Here is a 20,047-nt window from a genome sequence, read left to right as displayed (position 1 = left end):
ATGTAATAGATCATGCAAGTCATTACTTTTTTGGAGAAATTTGTGCCAGGCAAGAATTTGGAAGTTCATATAGAGCTTTCTCTGCTACAACAGGACATACAGTGTGTGTGTGTGTTTGTTTCATGTGATGGGGGCCAGGACTCGTGTCTCCACATTGGAGGATGCAACTGCTCCTGAAGTTGGAGGGCTTTCTGCTTTAGAATCTCCGATGGAGGCCTGTTGCTACAAAATCTCTGACATCGAGAGATTATATTATTTGTATTAATAGTCTCCCTGTAAACTCTGAAAGTTCCCATCTGGATAATCTTCTGGGAAAGTGGCTGGTTTACTCCTTTGGCTGTAATGACTTCACTGTCCAACTTGCAGTGGAAAGGGCACACCTTATCCCCACTGGGGCTGTCCTGTCTAGTGCCCCTCCTCACACGTTCATTCTGAAGATTTTGCATTTCAAAGACAAGAATGCCAGCCTCCATTTAGCTCATCTGCATGGCCCTATGTAATGCAACAAGCATAGGGTGGCTATATAATATATCTTGATTTCTCTACGGTTATCCAGAAGTCCAGGTCCCAGTTTATCCAAATTAAAAGGTGACTCTGTGTACTGGGGCTCGCTTACGCCATATTGTTTCCTGTCCAACTGCGGGTTGCGGCAGATGGTTGGTCTCTATTCTTCAATTACCCTGGCAGAATTGCTCCTCCAGACTGACTAGAGTTTTTTGCCGGGTGGAATGTGTTGATTTCTGGATGATGTCGTTCGTTATAAATCAAATAAATACAAGATTCTGCAGAAACACTAATAAGCAGCCTACTACAACCAAGAGAATTTTACCACTTCCCAATCACATAAATAAACATAAATACACGGTTAGGGTATGGTGCTACTTATCATGGGATATAAGAATGTCCACCAGAATGCAACAAGAATCCAAAAACAGACGGTAAATTTCTTACTCTATGAATAAAGGTCATACATAGTCCTTTTAAGATTCCATCCAATAAAAAACTTAGGGCCTGATTCAGACCCACTCGCAAGCGGCTGTCCGCTCGCAAGTGGGTCGATGTTGTGCACTGCGCAAGCGCACGACGGCGGGAGCTCCGTCGTGCGCATGCGTCAGACGCGACGACCGAAGGAAAGTCCTTCGCTTGTTGTGTCTGATCAAAGGGGGCGTGCTGTCGATGTTGATTGACAGCACGCCCCCTTTGGTGGGCGTGCCGGGGGTGTGCCTCCCTGACGGGGGCGTTCCCAAGGGAACGCCTACCGTCAGAAGCCGGCCCACTGACATCACTAGTGATGTCAGTGGGAGTGATTTTGGCTCTGATAGAGCCAAAATCACTCCGGGCCTTGCGGTTGAAAACCTCAACCGCAGGCTCCGGCTCGCAGTTTCGATGGTCGCGATGGTCACGACCATCGCAGCCATCAAACTGCACGCTCGTATAGGCTGTGGGTGGTGACCCACAGCTATACGAGCATCCAGGAGGACGCTCCAGAATTATGGAGGGCATCCCTCATTCAGAGCGTGCACTCTGCTCAAAGCGTACGGCTCTGAATGAGGGCCTTAATCCATTCACTTTATTCCAGTCTGGGATCCTCAACAGGAATAATCAGGTACTGTATGTTAATTCACTCCATAATTCTTTCATGTACTTGTTATCTCAAAAAAGAGAGTAGTAGTGCAAAACCGTTGATACAGAAAATAATAATTTATTCATATAATACACTCACATTTCATAAAAGTATAAAAGCATGTAAAACCACATGTTGTGGTGTCCCCCTTATATACAGTCAGCTTTATATTGTACAACGCCTACCCATCCAAGATGTCTTTATTTGTTATTGTCCTTTTTACATTGTCTGTAATGTTATGTATTTCTCCTGTTTGACGAGTATTTGTATATTTTTTTGGTTCTTCATCCTGGGTGCCGGGGTGGGCAGTCTTGTCTTGGCCTGAAGGACATTAGACAAATGGTTAGAGATAACCTCTTATCCTTGTGGAACTTGATTATTATTGTACTGTTTATTGACGTATCCTTTTTGTTTATGTGGAATTCCAATATTTTTCAGGGAGGCCTGCTATACTTAGCTAATTGTTGTCATTTAGAGATCCACATAGGCCTAGGTTGGGGGTTAGGTATACTGGGTGGGCCGATATGGGACAAAAATGACGTTGTTGTTGATCCAAATATTTATTTTGTTTTGAACTAATGGTGAATGTGTATTTTGTTGTTTTAATGTATTTTTCCTGGAAGTTGTTTACTATATGGTAGCTCAGTACCGCGAGGGTGTACATTTGGGTTGCCCAATCTTTTGGTGACGGTTGGGCTATCTCTTACCATATTGTTTGTGGGTGTGGTATAAGACATAGACAGTAATTAGATAGACATTGTCTAGAAAGACTCCAGATGTTAGACAGTCAATAGGTCGACAGGTACAAAAGGTTGACACACTAAAGGTCGACATGTAAGGTTGACAGGTACAAATGGTCGACAGGGTCAAAAGGTCGTCATGAAAATGGTCGACACATGAGATTTTTTTTATTTTTTTTAGCCCTAACCCTCCTCTTGGTGCCTAACCCTCCCTCCTGGTGCCTAAACCTAACCATCAAGGTAGGTGCCTGACCCTAACCATCCCTTCTAGTGCCTAACCCTAACCCTCCGGTAAGTGCCTAACCCTAACCCTCCCTCCTGGTGCCTAACCCTAACCGTGGGGGTAAGTGCCTAACCCTAAAGTAAGTGCCTAACCCTAAACCTAACCCTAAAAAACAAAAAGAATCATGTGTCGATCATATTTGTGTCGACCATTTTCATGTCGACCTTTTGACGCTGTCAACCATTTGTACCTGTCGACCTTTTTACATGTCAACATTTATTGTGTCAACCTTTTGTACCTGTCAACCTATTGACTGTTAACATCTGGGGTCTATCTAGACATTGTCTAACTACTGTCTATCTAAAGTCTGGAACCGATTGTTTGTATGTCACTTAAGCTATACTAATATCATGGCTTTACTAATACTTAAAAAAACTAATTAAAAATTGTCTGTAAGTAAATGTGTGATTTAAATAAATCAAAATCGATTAAAATCGACCATTAGTAAATATACCCCTTAGACTATCCTCTTCCTTCTAAAGCTTCAAATGGGCTATCAGAACCCAATCCTTGATCAATGAGAACTATATCTAAGCAAAACAATATTGTGTTCTCCACAGGTCACGCATTTGATCCCTGTTACCACATTATCAATGCAGTTAGCAATGTGATCTGTTCCATAGCATTTGGAGATCGGTTTGAATATGATGATGCAAAATTTCAAAGACTCCTACGACTTTTTGATGCAGCCTTGAAATCTGAGTCTGGACTTTTGGCCCAGGTATTTATAAATGCCTTATATTAATGTGTTGCTATATTATACTCTGTCGTTCCAAGTTTTTGATACCAAAAAAGTTAAACTGAACACCTCACAAACCTAATCTAGAATGTACCTTCTGATTGGAACTTATTAATATTCTTGATGATGTGTTATTAAATTATTATTCATTATTAGCCTTGATAAAGCACTGACATATAATGCAGGGATGGAAATAGAGGAGATCTTTATACAAACAAGTGATTCAGAGCTGGACGCTATTTGCGCTCGCTCGTTCAGCAAAAGGGGCCGACTATTTAAATTGAGCGCTCGCTCTTTGCGGTCTGTTGACGCCTCTATGTCTGAGCGAGCGAACTAAATATGCGCTCGCTATTTTGTAAAGACGCCCCCTGGCCGCTCGCATCCTACGTCATCTCCGCTATTTATTTGATTAATCGAGTACATCGAAAGGCGTCTGAACTGCTCGCAGTGCTTGTGGTAGGATTTTCCTACCGCAATCATGCGAACAGTTCAGGCTAAGAAACAACCAAGTGACGTGGTCGATGACGCTGCTTTGTTAATTATGCACACCCTTAAAACGCCCGTTTTGACCTTTTGGCACGCCTGCGTTCGGATCACCACTCCCCGTTTTCAAGCACCTTCCCCTGTTACCACCCACAAACGCCTCATCCTGTCACTCAAATTAGCAGGCACTCGCTATTTTGCGAGCGCTCGATTTCCGACCGCAATGACTGGTTGGCGCATGCGCATTATGACCCATACGCATGTGCAGATGTGCGAACATCGCTTGGAGCGAACGAGCGGCTGCTTACGAGCGGCTCTGAATCATGCCCTATGTACATACCATCGGAATCAGAAAGTAAAAATCGATCTATCTAATGTTCATACAGTGAAGTTACGCACTAGCTTGTGTGGAGATAATGAATGACACATAATAACAATTGTAGATGTAGGTGGGTAAGTTATGTGATAATTGTTACCATATATGTTAGTATTATATATAAGGTGTAAAGTGTTTGTATCTATCATACATTTTTCTAAAGTGTATAAAGTGCACAACTATACGTAAACTAATGAGATAGATTAGGGATAAGCAACGTTCCAGCTGCTGTGGAACTACACATGCCAGCATGCTCTGTCACCGTTTTAGAATACCCTAACAAAAAAACTGTGGTAAGGAAAGTTGTGATGTGTAGTTCTGTTGACATGTAATATTGGTATAGATCCTAGGAGGTTAACAAAGGCATCAGCACAATTGTGAAATGGTGTTTAGTGCGCACAGTGATCCTTAACCAGGTGTGCAGGTTTAATGAGGAACAGCGGTAACAGTGGTAACATACACAGCTGGCATTCGGTATGAAATCCCGGCTGCCGCATGGACGGCAGTTCAATTCCTGGCAGTGGCAGCCCGACAAAAGAGCAGAGCCTGGCAGCGGAAGCTCGACAGCGCTGGAAATCCCGATCGTCCCTAAGGTAAGTACTTACTAACCTAACCAACCCCCCTAACCCTAACCCTCCTTAGGGGTGCCTAGCCCTATCCTCCCCCCCAAGTGCCTAGCCCTAACCTCCATCCTCTAAGTGCCTAACCCTAACCCCCCCTTCCCCGCTGCCTCAACCTAAGTCCCCTGGGGGGGTGCCTAACCCTAACCGTCTCCTCCCCCTAGCCTAACCCTAACCCTCCCACGGGGTGCCTAACCCTAAGTCCCCCCCGGGTGCCCTAAACCTAACCCCCCCCGCAGCTGTCCGCTTGCGGCGCCTGGCATCCGCTTGATCGGGATGCCGGGCGCCTGTCTCCCAGCGTCGGGAAAATGACAGGCGTCTAGATTTTAGATGCCTGTCATTTAACCCTAGCCGGGATTGAGGATTCCGGAAGCCGGCGGTCGGTATTGCGGCCGCTGGCTTCCTAAACGTATCCCACACAGCTGTATTGTGACTATGCTGCAGTGGTGATATCAGTGGTAATAAGTACTCACACCTTTAACCACTTGCCTGGCATGGTCGCATCAGATGCGATCAAACCAGGCTGGGCCAGGGCTGGCCATCGGTGCCGTTTTTCATTGATGGTTGCCATCAATCGCCATATAGCAAGTGGCCATCGATGGTTACCAACTATGCAATGGATGATTTCACTAAGTGATGGTCATCCCTGTTCTCTGACTGACTGGCCCGTGGGGTGGAGTTATGGTCCATGTCCCGGCACCTTGTAAAAAAAAAAAAAAAAACCTCATTCGGTTATACTTAGCCATGGCTGTCCCCCATCGATAGTAAAAGCACTCAATATCAGCCATAAACCATCGATGATCATGAATCATCGATGGTCGATGGCCATCCCTAGGCTGGGCTTTCCTTGACATGGTCGCATCTGATGCAATCAGTCAGAAACGCCTTGTGGGCAGTGCCAGAAGATAATCTTCCAGCATCCACCAGTTTCAGAGGGACCTTCTGGCCCCTTTGCACCCGTGCCTCCTATCCCAGTCTCCGCTGATCATTGCTAGGCGCAGTGATCACCGGCCCAGCGACACCCCCCCATCTGGCAGCAGAGAGGAGCAGCCGCTGGGGTAAAATACTACAAGGAGGCACTCTGCTTCTGTGTATGACCAGCAGCTGCTCTTCTCTGCAGCCGCCGACGTAATGAACTGAAGGAGCCACTCTGCCCGGCGGCCGCTCTTCTCTGCAGGTGCCGGGATATTGTATTGAAGGAGCCACTCTGCTCCTGTCACTGTACATACCCGGTGGCTGCTCTTCTCTACAGCCACCGGGAAAATGAACTGAAGGAGCAGCTCTGCTCCTGTACATATCCAGCGGCTGATGGCTGATATTTTCTGCAGCCACCTGAGTTATGTACAGTATAGTAGCAGCACTGTGACTGGGGACCTGAAGCAGCACTGGGGGATGCCACCAGGCTGGCTGAACCAGTGATCGGCACACACTGGGTTAGGGATGGCCATCGACCATCGATTAACAAACATTGATGGTTTATAAATGATGGTCAATGGTTTGCCATCGATGGCAGAGAACCAATAGATCTCCGCCATCGATGGCAAAGTGGAACCCGATGGCATATTTTTCTTTTACTTACACGGAGCTTAGCATTGTCCCCCAGCATCCCACTAAGCCCTGCTCCCCACTTTGATTGGCCCGTGGCCCGCCATACATCCGGCAGCAATGGCCATCATGCGGTGCAAACATTCTATTGTTTTTGTACCATTGATGGTTATCACTGATGGTGCCATCAATGGTGACCATCAATGGAAAGCCTACACTGGAGGAAGAGCCATGGGCTCACAGGGGTCGGGAGTAATGTAAATGCAGACTGCCCCAAATCATTGGCCCTGATTCAGAGCCGAACGATCTGACAGAGCGCTCGATCTGAATCAGGGCTGGGCTATTTTTTGACCACCCACAGCTATAGCTAGCGGCCAGGAAGATGACCATCACGACCATCGGGCTTGTGACGAGACCCTTGTGGTTGGGTCTAACAAAGCCGAAATCTCTCCCAGTGACATCACTCGTGATGTCAGTGGGGTCGGCCCAAAACGGAGGCGTTCACATGGGAACGCCTCCGTTTGGGCAGCCACTCCCCCGGCCCGCCCACCAAAGGGGGCGTGCTGTCACTCAACATCGACAGCACGCCCCCTTTGGTACGAGGCCCGGAGCGACGGATTACCCGTCACTATCCGGGTCTCGCGCATGCGCACAACGGAGCCGGCTCTGTCGTGCGCATGTGCGCTTCCCCACCTTCGACCCGGTTGCGAGCGCAGGCGCTTGCGACCGGGTCAGGATCAGGCCCATAGTGCATACCCGACAGCTGCAGAGAGGAGAGTAATCTGATCCTCTCCTCCACATTGTATAAACATAGCAGTGTCTACCACCCTCCCTCGTGTGCTGAGATATTCCAATATGTAGATTTTCAATAGCCTTTTTGAAATAAAATGGTTTTTGATAAGTGTTAAATAGATGTTCTTGACATAATTCTATCATAAATAAATGACAATTTTTGAGGATTTTTTGGAAAAAATATTAGCCAGTTAAGTGGTTAAGGAGCTACTGTAAGTGCTGCACAGCACTGCGACCCTCAAAACAGTAAAGATGGCACAGCTGTGCATGTTACAGTCCGTGACTGCACTTGCTACACTGGCAGTGACTTCCCATTGGAAGCACTACCTGCCTTCCTGCAAGCATCACCCGGCTTCTACGGGCTGCAGCTGATGCAGTCCCTAGAAGCCGGGCTTGTGCGCATTCCCCGGTCTTCCTGTGTTTGTGTGTTGGTCCCAGCGCCTGCCAGATTAATTGCGCATTGCATTGGACCTGGCAGGCAACAATGACACAAGAATTGCAGTCTGCAGTGCCCAGTGCAGTCTGGGACCGGAAAGCAGCACGTCAGCAGCCCCCTTCCTCAAGATAGGTAAGAGCCGCCACTGCATGGAACTATGACACAGCAAAATATTTATAGTTAATATTACACTTACATTACATGCCCTGGGATCTGTTTTGAACTCATGCGTTCTACAGTGGTCACAATCCTTGCGTCCAATTTCCTACCTTGTAATATGAATCTGAGTGACAACATCCTAGACCGGCCCTTACAAGGTTGGTTATTGATAAGTCACTGTAAATCAGGACATAGAAACATCTTTACTTTTATTTTTTAGATTCTAAATGAAATTCCTTGGCTAATGAATATTTCATGGCTTGTTGATTATGTTCTTCGACCAGAGTATAAATTGATAGCCTTCCTAAAGGAAATGATTTCAGAACATAAGAAAAGTTGGAATCCTAATTGCATTCGGGATTTTATCGATGCCTACCTACTGGAGATTGAAAGAGTAAGCACTGTGTAATTTCTTTTAATGAATTGTAGAGCTGAGCAACTGTTCCATCATTTGTTCCTACATCATTATCTGCACTTCTGCACTCATAATGGAAGTGCCATCAAGCATAATGCTAGGTAGCTTGGAGGTTCATTTTAGACCGTTTGCGCTTATTGTGTCAGAGTTTTATGATAAGCTGCTGCCTACAGTGGTTTTATGATGTTCCAATCCTTCTAGTAGTTAGGTTGTTGTACCATGACACATCCCATGGGAAGGGGGTCCTGTGAGGGGGAGAGTGTGGTGGGGAATTTGAGGTAGGAGGTGGTCTTACCTATTTCTTGTCAGTTGTTTGTTGAATGTGCAAAGGAGGTTTAAGGGTAAATTTACTATTGGTCGATTTGAGGAGTGATTTAGCACTTCTCAAATCGACTCAAATCAAATGTTTGAAAACCAGTGAGTTTGCCAAATTTACTAATATTCGATTTGAAGGTCGATTTGGCAAAAAAATTAGATTTAAGTCGGTTTTGAAGAGTGATTTGCTGTTCGATTTGACATGTTCATGTCCAAATCGAATGGCAAATCACCCTTCAAAACGAACTGCAAATCCCCGACAAACGAACTGCTTCATGCTTTCACTTTCAGCATGAGAAGTTCGTTGTCACACAGATACATGCAGACATCAGTGAGATGCCTGCATGTATCTGGCTGTAAAAAGTGTGTAAATAGTTAAATTGTAAAAAACAAAACAAAACGTGAGGTCACCCCCTAAATCAGAACCAGCCCCGGACTGCTGAAACCCAGTTCTGGTTGACTAAGTACAGGGAAAAAATTATGTAGGGTCTCCCTGTACTTAGGACAACCAGCACTGGGCTATGGGAAGCAGGGCTGGTCCTGGTTTACAGGGAAAAAATTGAGTAGGGTTCCCCTGTAAGATCCAGAACCAGCCCTGGACCCTTTCTAACGGGGGACTGATGCCACAGCCAGGGGAGCCCCCCAGCCGCAGCATCAGCCCTGACCGTTAGTCAGCCCAGGCCTGGGGAGTTGGAGACCCCTTCAAAAAAAGGGGTCTCCCTCTCCAGAGCACCCCTAGCCTGGGCTGATAGCCCGGGGCTATCCCTGCCATCCCTGGGAGGTGGGTGGCGGGTTGATTGTGTAAAAATAGATAAAAATAAACATTGTCTTTCCAGTAGAACTGCAGGTCCCAGCAAGCCTCCCCTGCATGCTGGTACTTGGGAGAACCACAAGTACCAGCATACGGGGCATTAAGGGCCCACTGGGACTTGTAGTTCACCTGTAAAGAAATGTTGCAAGAAACATACAAAGTATAACTTTAATACATACATACATACATACATACACACACTCACACAATACTCACCTATATTACCTCCAGTGGTCCCCTTCTCCAGTAGGCATCCATGGGTTAAAATAAGAAAATGAAAACTGGACCCTCGCACTAAGGATTAATCATTCTAACCAGAATGATTAATCACTCCCGAATGAAGCGCACAGATGCGACTTCATCCTTTGAAGCTCCTTGTCTGTGCGTTCATTGGCTGAGAGGTCAGGCCCCGCCTCTCAGCCAATGAACGGCTCCTCCATTGTGGGGGGTTCCTATATTATGCCAATGGCGTGCCGCTCCGGGATGGTAAGGACTCTAATCTGCCTGTCCCTATTGCTTCCTACATTCCAGAGATGTAACGCACAGCGTCGGCTGGTTCTCTTCTCCGTATGCCTTTTTCTCCGCTGTTGTGCTTGAAAAAGGGCAGACAGCCTGAAACGCGTTGTAGCAATCACACGGAGAAGCTACACGGACACCACAGCATCACCCTCTAAGCGGTCACCATGATCCTCATATTCATCTGAGGCACAACAGCGGAGAAAAAGGCATGCGGAGAAGGGAACCAGCCGACGCTGTGTGTTACATCTCTGGAAGGTAAGCAGCAATAGGGACAGGCAGATTAGAGTCCTTACCATCCCGGAGCGGCACGCCATTGGCATAATATAGGAACCCCGCATATGACTTATGAACTGCCCATATCGGCAAAAGAGGCTATAAACATAAACTAACATAATATATGCACAGATATGAGCTACTTCCACCGATCAGAGACTCATACGCATCTCAGTGGCATCTACACTTTCAGCTCAATGGGCATAACTGAGTGATATCGGGGCATTCGCGCATAGGCTGAGTTGAGCAGAGGCTTAGCTAGGTTGATGGTGCCCAGGGCAAATAAAAAAAAAAAGCTACAGAAATAAACACACACAGGAAACACAAATGATGTAAGTGTGAGAGCAAGGCACAGCATTACTACCACAGCAATAAACACCTAATGACTGGGGGCCTGTGATCCCAGAAGCTTTAAGGATTTTGTTAAATTAATTTAATTCAAATTCATTTTAGATGCTTTCTGAACACTCATGTGTAACCAGTTGAGATTCAAATATTGAGCCAGGACTAAATATAGAACTTAGGTCTATGTTAAGGACATGATGGACATGCATCCCAAGCAGTATGTAATGTGCTAGGTTGGAACTGTAAATACAGAACTTCAAGCATATTTCACAAATGTTCCCAAACAATTTTGAGATCTTAGGGGCATATGTATCAAAGCTTGATGTGAGATAAAATTGTGATATATATATATATATATATATATATATATATATCACCAACCAATCAGCTTCTAACTTACATTTTGCAGGCTGATTACATTTTGCAAATGATAGTTTGGAGCTGATTGGTTGGTGATATATATTTCACAATTTTATCTCACATCAAGCATTAATACATATGCCCCTTAATCTGGCACTCTTGTTCAATAAATGAGCAATGCTGTATTCAGTGCCCCAAATTAAATTAAATTGAAATATAGTCAAATAAAATGTTATATCCCCTTCCCCACCCTTTGCAAATCACTGGAGATTCCCTTGATCCATGTGCTGCTGGAGGTGCTTCTCCTGAGAGTTGGGTTAATCAGGGAGTTCCTTAATGTGAACTAAGGGAATGATTCAGCAGTGGATGGAATTTTAAAGCTGCACGCATGCAACTTTACAATTCTGTCTTTGCAAATATGCAAATGCAGCAGTACATGCATGACACCCCCTGCTGTATTTGCGATCCCAGGGTGAAAAAGCTGCCCAGATACAGCGAAACGCATAGGTGGACGAACTCTGACATTCTTTTGGCACTTGTCACTTTATTGCAAGCATCACCAAGCACTTTGTAAGCTCCTAGTTTATTCTCTGGTCGTTGGGACTTTGAGCGACTATCTCCAGCACAGACCACTTACCAATACAAGGCTCTGTTCCTCTGCGTTCTAGTACACCTCAGTGTGGGACCATCGCTAATTAAGGATTTCCTGTGCCTCATTGCTGGACTTTCATCCACTAAGATACAGTGCTTTGGGCTTATTTATGTGACTGGTTGGTGTCTTAGGGTGTTTACTATCACACTGCCTTTATCTGGAATCATATATTGCTCTTTTTATTGATTTTATTTCATGTGACTGTAAGATTAAATTTGATACAAATATTTTTTAATTCTCAAGCGCTGCTCTTATCGTTTTTCTATACATTCCAAGAGACTAACTATCTCTGTTTTTCAGCTGCTTGGGGCAGCATCTTATGTCAGCGCCCTTTCTATATTTATTTATAGTTCCTTTGCTACATCATAATATGGATGTCTGACTCCAGCGCGAGTGGCTTTCTCCCTCCCCTTCATTCCGGCTATCAAAGTGTTGCTCCAGCTAGACGTTGTTCTATTACTACTTCAGGTAGGTGACTTACTCCACCAAGCGGAGAGAGTAATGCACTGAGGATGTCTCCAACTGCTGCTACTCTTTGACTGTGTCCGGGGATTGATATCTGCGCAGGTGGTGAGCTGATCTTACATTGGGGAGGTTGAGATTTATGTCAGTTTTTTAGAAACATTGTTGCTTTCAAGTGACTATTACTATTGGAATTCTTTCATTTAATTATTATGCTGTGGTTTGTTTCCTACGGAGCTTACAAAGTGGATTAATATCCTGCTATTCCTGGAACACCTGACTGTATTAATTTTTTAGCCTTTAATATTTGTATGTCTTTTATACATTCTATGTGGTATTTCGAGTATAAATGTCTAAATAATTATATTAAATAAGTGTTTAATAAGCGCTCCCTATGTGCCTTTATGGTCTTTTAATAATATTGTTTCATGACTGTGAAGTTTTTTTTTATCACCTCATTCTTCCTGTCACAAGTACATAGAAGCTCTGTTGTTACGGTATATGTCAAAGCATTAAACAGACTTTAAAGGAACCAACATGGAGACTCCCCCTCCTCCTTGCTACAAGTTTTGCCATGTTATGCACACAATTTTAGTTTTCTTGCAGCAACCTGTTAAAAATTGAAGGTTAGTCAAGCAGGTAAATATCAACATTTCAAACAGTTCTAGTCTACATTTCTTGATTCGGACATCAGCAAGACTCCTCTCAATGACTGCGTGGACTATGGGCATGATTTAGACTTCTACGCAAACCCGATGACCACAGTGCGCATGTGCTGCAATGCCACTGTGACCCCAAGTGCAGTGCCCTGGACGCCACAGCCTGATTGATAAGCTGCAGCAAGATGTTGGTAGGGAATGGGCAGGGACAAGACCGTTTCACAAAATGGAGGCGTGTCACCTCAGTTTTTTGGAGTGCTGAGGCCAGGGTCTGTGACTTTTGATTCAGACTTCCTGGCCCAGCTGAGCAGTTTTGGCAGCCAGTCTGAGTAAGCTTAGGCCTACTCAGATGGCCTATGATGTAAACATTGTGACTGATGGTCGCAATCGCAATGTTGATCCGATCCTACATCTTCGGATGCAGGCATCATATCTGAGATGCTTGCTGGAGGTGTCTTTTCCTTCAGATGCCTCTTGCAGCGTTAGCATACAGATGTGTTCTCCCTCATCATTGCGGCAGTCGAAACCCCTCTTGGCACGCCATGTCCTGTGCTACTCTGCTAGCACTGGGTGTCTCTTTTTGCATCTTTTTTCAAGAGAATGCATCTTAGTCGTGATGCGACAAGAAAGCACTAAGAGACTGTGCTAATTAATTTGATGTGCAATACTTTTCAGCAAAAAAAGTCGCCTGAGTTGCAGCTCACTCACGCCAGACATCTCACGCCACTTGACAAGCTTTCTAGTACTTGGATTCTAAAGTCTATAGCCTTTACTTTCATGGCAATAACCAAGCATGATACACTTCATGGACTTTGAATTCAGCTTGCGTTTTCTCTCTTTTGGCATGTGTACATAGGCAGTATTCCAAAAACTCTGAGATGCTATACATTTGGTTTTCTTCCTGACCATGCTTCAATTGGTGTTTTGTCATTTAAGGCAACTGTGGGAGAACAATTTCAAATAAACTGCTGTGGACACTACTTCTGCCCAAAATTGCTTGATTAGGCCTGCGTCCTTCAGAATGCCTCTGACTTTCTCCACTAATGTGTGGTTTGCATGCTCACTTACACTGTTTTGCTCTGGAGTGTAGGCTATGGTTAATTGAAGCTAAATTCCATACTTCTTTAGGAAGAATTCCACATCTTTCTTTAAAAATTCTCCACCATTGTCAGATCTCATGACCTTTAATCTGTGACAGGTTTGATTTTCAAGTAGCCTTTTGTAGTCTGCAATCTTTTTTGCTCCTTCAGACTTCTCTTTATTGAAGTATATGTGTGTAACTGTTGTGAAGTCATCAATGAATGTTATGATGTATCTGTTTCCACTTACTGACTTCCATCGGACCACACACATCTGTATGCATTAATTGCAGTGGTGCTTCAGCTCTGCTTGCTGACTGTAGCAATTTTTCTCTAACAATGTTTGTAGTTAACTTGGCTGTGTTTGCTTCCAACATCACTACTAGAAGGTCAAACTCGAACAATAAATTTTGCAGTATCACCAAGGTAATCTCCTCATCATCTACTTGGACTCCTACAGATGTTAGCTACTGTGATATGGACATTATTCTCTCAATGTAATCACTCACACTGCTGCATTCATATAGCTTGGTATTATATAATACTCGCCTCAGATCAATTCTTCTTATTAGACCCCCCATCTTCATATGCTGCCTGCAGTGCCATTAACATGTCTTTTGCTGTCATTTTCCCATGTATGATAGGATATCTACACTTGATCCAATTGTACCCATGGCTCTCTCTACATCATCTGTGCTTGGACTGTCACCAGGATCAACTGTAACTTTCCACAATCTTCTCACTCTGTGCTATCTTGATTCTGTGTTTGGAAACACTCTGTGCTGTCTTCACTGTTTGCATGTGTCTAAAGGCATCTGTGCATTGCTGGGTGTTCTAAGTGCTTAGGGTCTGTGTGACTTGTGCTTGTGTGCCTGGGCTCATAACCTGTTGGAATATGTGTGCACTGTTGCAGATGGTATAGAAGAGTAAATGTACACACCAGCAGATACCCTGAAGTCACTGAATAGTCTTAACCAGTGGAGTGGTTTATTTTGCAATAACTTGAATGTACGGCTGTACTCAGTTATGTATGTAACAGACTCTCAGTATGGATCGGAGCTTTAGCAGAGCATACAAACCACCAGAAGCGGAGCAGGTTGTAAGGGGTGAACAACAATGTGGATGCAGCATATTTCAGGGCCTCACTGAGCTAAGTGGAATACATTTATGTTCCACTGTGGTGCTCTAATACAGTGACAAGATGGTATGTGCATGTGCAGAAGTACAGATGGTGGTCATCTTGGTTAGGGAATGAAGCCTCCCTAAAGGAGCTAATATGGAGACTGCAATGTAGCGCTCACCTGGCTTCAACATTTGCATTCAACTACGAATTGGGATGTAGTTAGGAAGCCGGTGGTCGAAATGCCAACCGCTGGGCTTCCCGACTGTGAAATCCTGACATTGGAATGATGATAGGTATCACAATGCTGATGCCTATCATCAGCCCCACGCCGAAATCCCAACGCCTGGCATACTGATCGTAGGTAAGCTGGGCATCGGGAGGGCTTAGCCGTGGGGAGGGGGTGGGGTTAGCATTAGGGACTCCCTGGGGATCTTAGGGTTAGGCATCCCCCCGGGAGGGTTAGGTTTAGGCTAGGGAAATGGGGGTTAGGGTCAAGCACCACTGGGAGGGTTAGGTTTAGGGTGCGGGAAGTGTGGGGGGTTAGGTTTAGGCATCCCTGGGGGGAAGGTTAGGGTTAGGCATTAAGGTGGGAGGTTAGGTTTAAGCACCCCCTGGGAGGGTTAGGTTTAGGCACCCCTGGGGGGTGGTTAGGGTTAGGCACAAAGGGGGGAGGTTAGGGTTAGGCACCCCTAAGCAAGGGTTAGGATTAGGGGGGGAGAAGGTTAGGGATAGTTAACTTACCTTACCCGTCGGGATCTTCATCTTCTGGACTTACAGCGTCTGTATTTAATCTGCCGGCCTTAGGTCCGGCAGTGATTCATACCGATTCCTCTGAATTGGTCCCTATGTGATTACCTCTGTCCTGTTTTCGGGCAGGTTTAGAGTATGTGTAGAGGGTTTGGGACACCAGTTACAAAAAACTTCCACATCTGTAAATGACCAGCACTGCTACCAGGGTAATTTATGCAGAAGTGTATTGGAGACTACACTGAAAAAAAATAAAACTTAATTATGAGGTTTTATGACTTTGTTTTTTGTTTCCAGTCACCTTACATTATTTTGGGACTAGAATCAGAACTCTCTCACTCTAACTAAAATACACAAAACGCTAAAGTTACAGTATTTTCAATTTGTTTGCCATGTATAAAAGAATACAATGAAATTACAATTTATATTTTAAAACTGACAAGAATTTATAATTCAAGTGTAATCCTGGAATATATGCTATTACAGCAATTCATTTCTTCTAGGTAAAAGATTCTGGCAGTAGTTTCAATGAGACAAATCTACTCTTGACGACTTTTGATTTATTTGGAGCTGGGACAGAAACCACAAGTACCACATTGAGATGGGCAATCTTATACATGCTCCTCTACCCAGACGTACAGTGTGAGTAGTAGTACTATAACATTGTCTAACTAGGGGCTAGGGGCAAATTAAGTTTGCTCCAGTCATGAGGTGATAACAGCCAAATTAGAATAAGTACAGCCTGGCTAGCAGATGCTGGAAGGATTGGTCCTGGGTGGTTTACATACCTGATTGTTGTAGTGCTGATCAGCTTTGTTAAAATGGATTTAGAATTTCTTTTCATATGTCGTGTCAAAACGCTTTGCTGATGTGAATTGTATGAGATCAAGGTTGGCAAAGGGAACCACCCCAAATCTGAGACCTCAGCCTTTCAATGTACCCCCACAAATGCACAAAGTATTAATGTAAGTTTCTATGGAGACCTTTAGCCATTTAATATCTTGGGGTTTCCATCACAAGCCCTTACTCCTAGCTATACCAGACTAATTATGTCCCCATGTTCAGATACTGCGGGACCTTAAAGATGAAACCGTATGTGTATATCCTGGATAGGCAGAATCAATGGTATTAAAATTAATCTCCTACCCCGATTATTGTATCTATTTCACTCTCCCAGTTATGGTACAGTACCTGTGTCTGCTCTCACCTCTATGCAGAAACTGTGCAATTAATTTGTTCTGACCAGCCAAAAAGTCAGCTTTAGAAAGTCTATTCTAGCTACCCCTGCACATTTGGAGGGATTGGGACTCCCTGTCATATTGTCTGACATGTCTAGTCAATCATATAGTATCCTGGCACTCTGCTCTGGGGATTAAAAAGTGGGTAGACAGACAAACTCCACATCTCCTATTGGCTGCACATGGGCATTACGACCTTGGCAGACCTGTTTTCTCAGGTTTCCATTCTCCATTTTCCCTACCTCTGTGCAAAATTAACTTCTGCCCCTCAGCCTGGTTTTACTACCTTCAGCTCAGACACTGGTAGAATCAAATATTCACTACCCCAGCTGTCTTTTGTACACCCCCACCCCAAATCCTAGCCAGACTTACCACAGCCTCTTCCTGTGGTGCTATATCCTATTGGTATCGCTTTGTCCCCCCCTGACCTGTTAGATAACTGGTGAGTCTCATTATTTGGCCGTACCTAGGGTGGTGCGACCAGTGCCATGGCACCGCAGGGCAGGGGTGCAGTTTGGGCCTGCTCTCTTTGGCACTGGGCACAAAAAAGTCTAGTTACGGCTCTGATTTGGCATTTGCTACTCTTTTATTTGCCAGTACTATTGCACAAATTCTTAATGTTTTCTTTGTAAGGATTGCCCATTTGTTGTAGACAAATTATACTCTTTCACAAAATAGCAACTTTGTTAATGACCTATACTGACAATCTTTGTGGGTAATTCAGTTGTTAGCACTGGGCATCTAACCACCCCTAAAATCCTGCTTTGGGCGTCTAAAGTACTTGTTTGGGCACCCAGACAACCATTTGGGCGCCTAAACTAAGGACTTTTCACACTTTTTTTTTTCTCACAACCCTGGAGGCTGCAAGAAAAAATGTGACTGCCACGGCTAATTGGTGTCTAATCAGCGCAACAATTGTATAGCTCAGATAGACACCCATTAGTTAGACATCCCAGTCCTAACAATTGAATTCCCCCCTATATGTCAGTATACACAAAACATACTTTTACACATGGAATCTCCAGACCTTTGTGGACAGCCAATTCAGTCTTTTTAATCTCACATCTCTAAAGTGATTTCTTTTTTAGCCTCTCCTCGACTCAGAAATGCTGAACCTTGGCAAACATCTTTCTGTGACAGTTTTGTGGATAATCCAACATGGTTTCTAGGTACCACCATATTGTTCTGTAGAAGAGCCTTTGTTTAATTTATTAGCCCAGGGCTATTGGTCGCAGGCTCTTTATGGGGGGGGGAGTTACAAATATATATATATATATATATATATACTGCACAAAAAATCCGAGTGCCGCCTGTGATTTTTTGTGCAGTGTAAAGTGGGGGTGCTGTCCTCCTGGAGGGCACCGGAGCGAGGTTTGGACTGTATGTCCAGTTGACACTGTGTGAAGGAGTGCCGGAGCTCTGTATTTTTATATATATATATATATATATGTGTGTGTATATATATATATATATATATATATATATATACATACACACAGTGGGGCACAAAAGTATTTGGACAGCCACCGATTGTGCAAGTTGTTGCACTTTAAAAGATGAGAGAGGTCTGTAATTTCCATCATAGGTACACTTTAACTGCGAGAGACAGAATCAGAACAAAAAATTCCAGAAATCACATTGTATGATTTTTAAACAATTTGTATATTCTTGCGGAAAATAAATATTTGGACACCTACCAACCAGCAAGAATTCTAGCTTTCACAGACCTGTTACTTACTACTTTAGGAGGCTCATCTATCCTCCACTTGTTACCTGTATTAATGGCACCTATTTGAACTGGTTAACTGTATAAAAGACACCTGTCCACACCCTCAAACAGTCAGACTGCAACCTCTCCACCATGGCCAAGACCAGAGAGCTGTCTAAGGACACCAGGGACAAAATTGTAGACCTGCACAAGGCTGGGATGAGCTACTCGACAATAGGCAAGCAGCTTGGTGAGAAGAGATCAACTGTTGGCGCAATTATTAAAAAATGGAAGAAATACAAGATCACTGACAATCTCCCTCGACCAGGGGCTCCATGCAAGATCTCACCTCGTGGGGTATCAATGATCTTGAGAATGGTGAGGGATCAGCCCAGAACTACACGGGGGAACCTGGTCAATGACCTCAAGAGAGCTGGGACCACAGTCACAAAGGTTACCATTAGTAACACACAACGTCGTCATGGATTGAAATCCTGCAGTGCCCGAAAGGTCCCCCTGCTTAACTCAGCACATGTCCAGGCCCATCTAAAGTTTGCCCGTGACATTCTGGATGATCCAGAGGAGGATTGGGAGAATGTCATGTGGTCAGATGAGACCAAAATATAACTTTTTGGTATAAACTCCACACGCCGTGTTTGGAGGGAAAAGAATTTTGAGTGGCATCCCAAAAACACCATACCCACTGTGAAGCATGGGGGCGGAAACATCATGCTTTGGGGATGCTTTTCTGCAAAGGGGACAGGATGACTGATCCGTATTACGGAGAGGGTGAAAGGGGCCATGTATCGTGACACTTTGGGGAAAAAAACCTCCTTCCCTCAGTAAGAGCATTGAAGATGCAACGTGGCTGGGTCTTCCAGCATGACAATGACCCCAAACACACCGCCCGGGCAACAAAGGAGTGGCTCCATAAGAAGCATTTCAAGGTCCTGGATTGGCCTAGCCAATCTCCAGACCTCAACCCAATAGAAAATCTGTGAAGGAAGTTGAAAGTCCGTGTTGCCCGACGAAAACATGACACATCTAGAGAAGATCTGCATTGAAGAGTGGGCCAAAATACCTACTGCAGTGTGTGCAAACCTGGTCAATAACTACAGGAAACGTTTGACCTCTGTAATTGCCAACCGAGGTTACTTTACAAAGTATTGAGTTAAACTTTTTGATTGTCCAAATATTTTTTTCAGAAAGAATATACAAATAAATTGTTTAAAAATCATACAATGTGATTTCCGGAATTTTTTGTTCTGATTCTGTCTCTCATAGTTGAAGTGTACCTATGATGGAAATTACAGACCCCTCTCATCTTTTAAAGTGCAACAACTTGCACAAGCAGTGGCTGTCCAAATACTTTTTTGCCCTACTGTATGTGTGTGTGTGTATATATACAGTATATATATGTATATATATATATATATATATATATATATATATATATATATATAATTTTAGTGGTGTGCACCGGCCACTTTTCGTGTTTTGGATCTGGATCTTCCTTCGTGTTTTGAATCTGGATTGGTTTTGCC

The 20,047-nt window shown here is 44.2% G+C and overlaps 1 protein-coding gene across 1 annotated transcript in view; it reads left to right on the top strand.

Moving 5' to 3' along the window:
- The window catches only part of LOC148532292 (cytochrome P450 2D15-like), a 95,020-nt gene that overhangs the window by 50,237 nt on the left and 24,736 nt on the right, over positions 1-20,047 (top strand). The window contains exons 4-6 of the mRNA XM_088468061.1: positions 3,208-3,368; positions 8,018-8,191; positions 16,061-16,199. Of these exons, the coding sequence (XP_088324187.1) occupies positions 3,208-3,368; positions 8,018-8,191; positions 16,061-16,199 (474 nt within the window). The remainder of the gene's footprint in view (positions 1-3,207; positions 3,369-8,017; positions 8,192-16,060; positions 16,200-20,047) is intronic.

Source organism: Taudactylus pleione, unplaced genomic scaffold (assembly GCF_031769625.1).
Source record: "Taudactylus pleione unplaced genomic scaffold, aTauple2 ptg000080l, whole genome shotgun sequence".
Lineage (NCBI taxonomy): Eukaryota > Metazoa > Chordata > Amphibia > Anura > Myobatrachidae > Taudactylus > Taudactylus pleione.
This window is presented reverse-complemented; position numbering and strand designations above follow the sequence as displayed.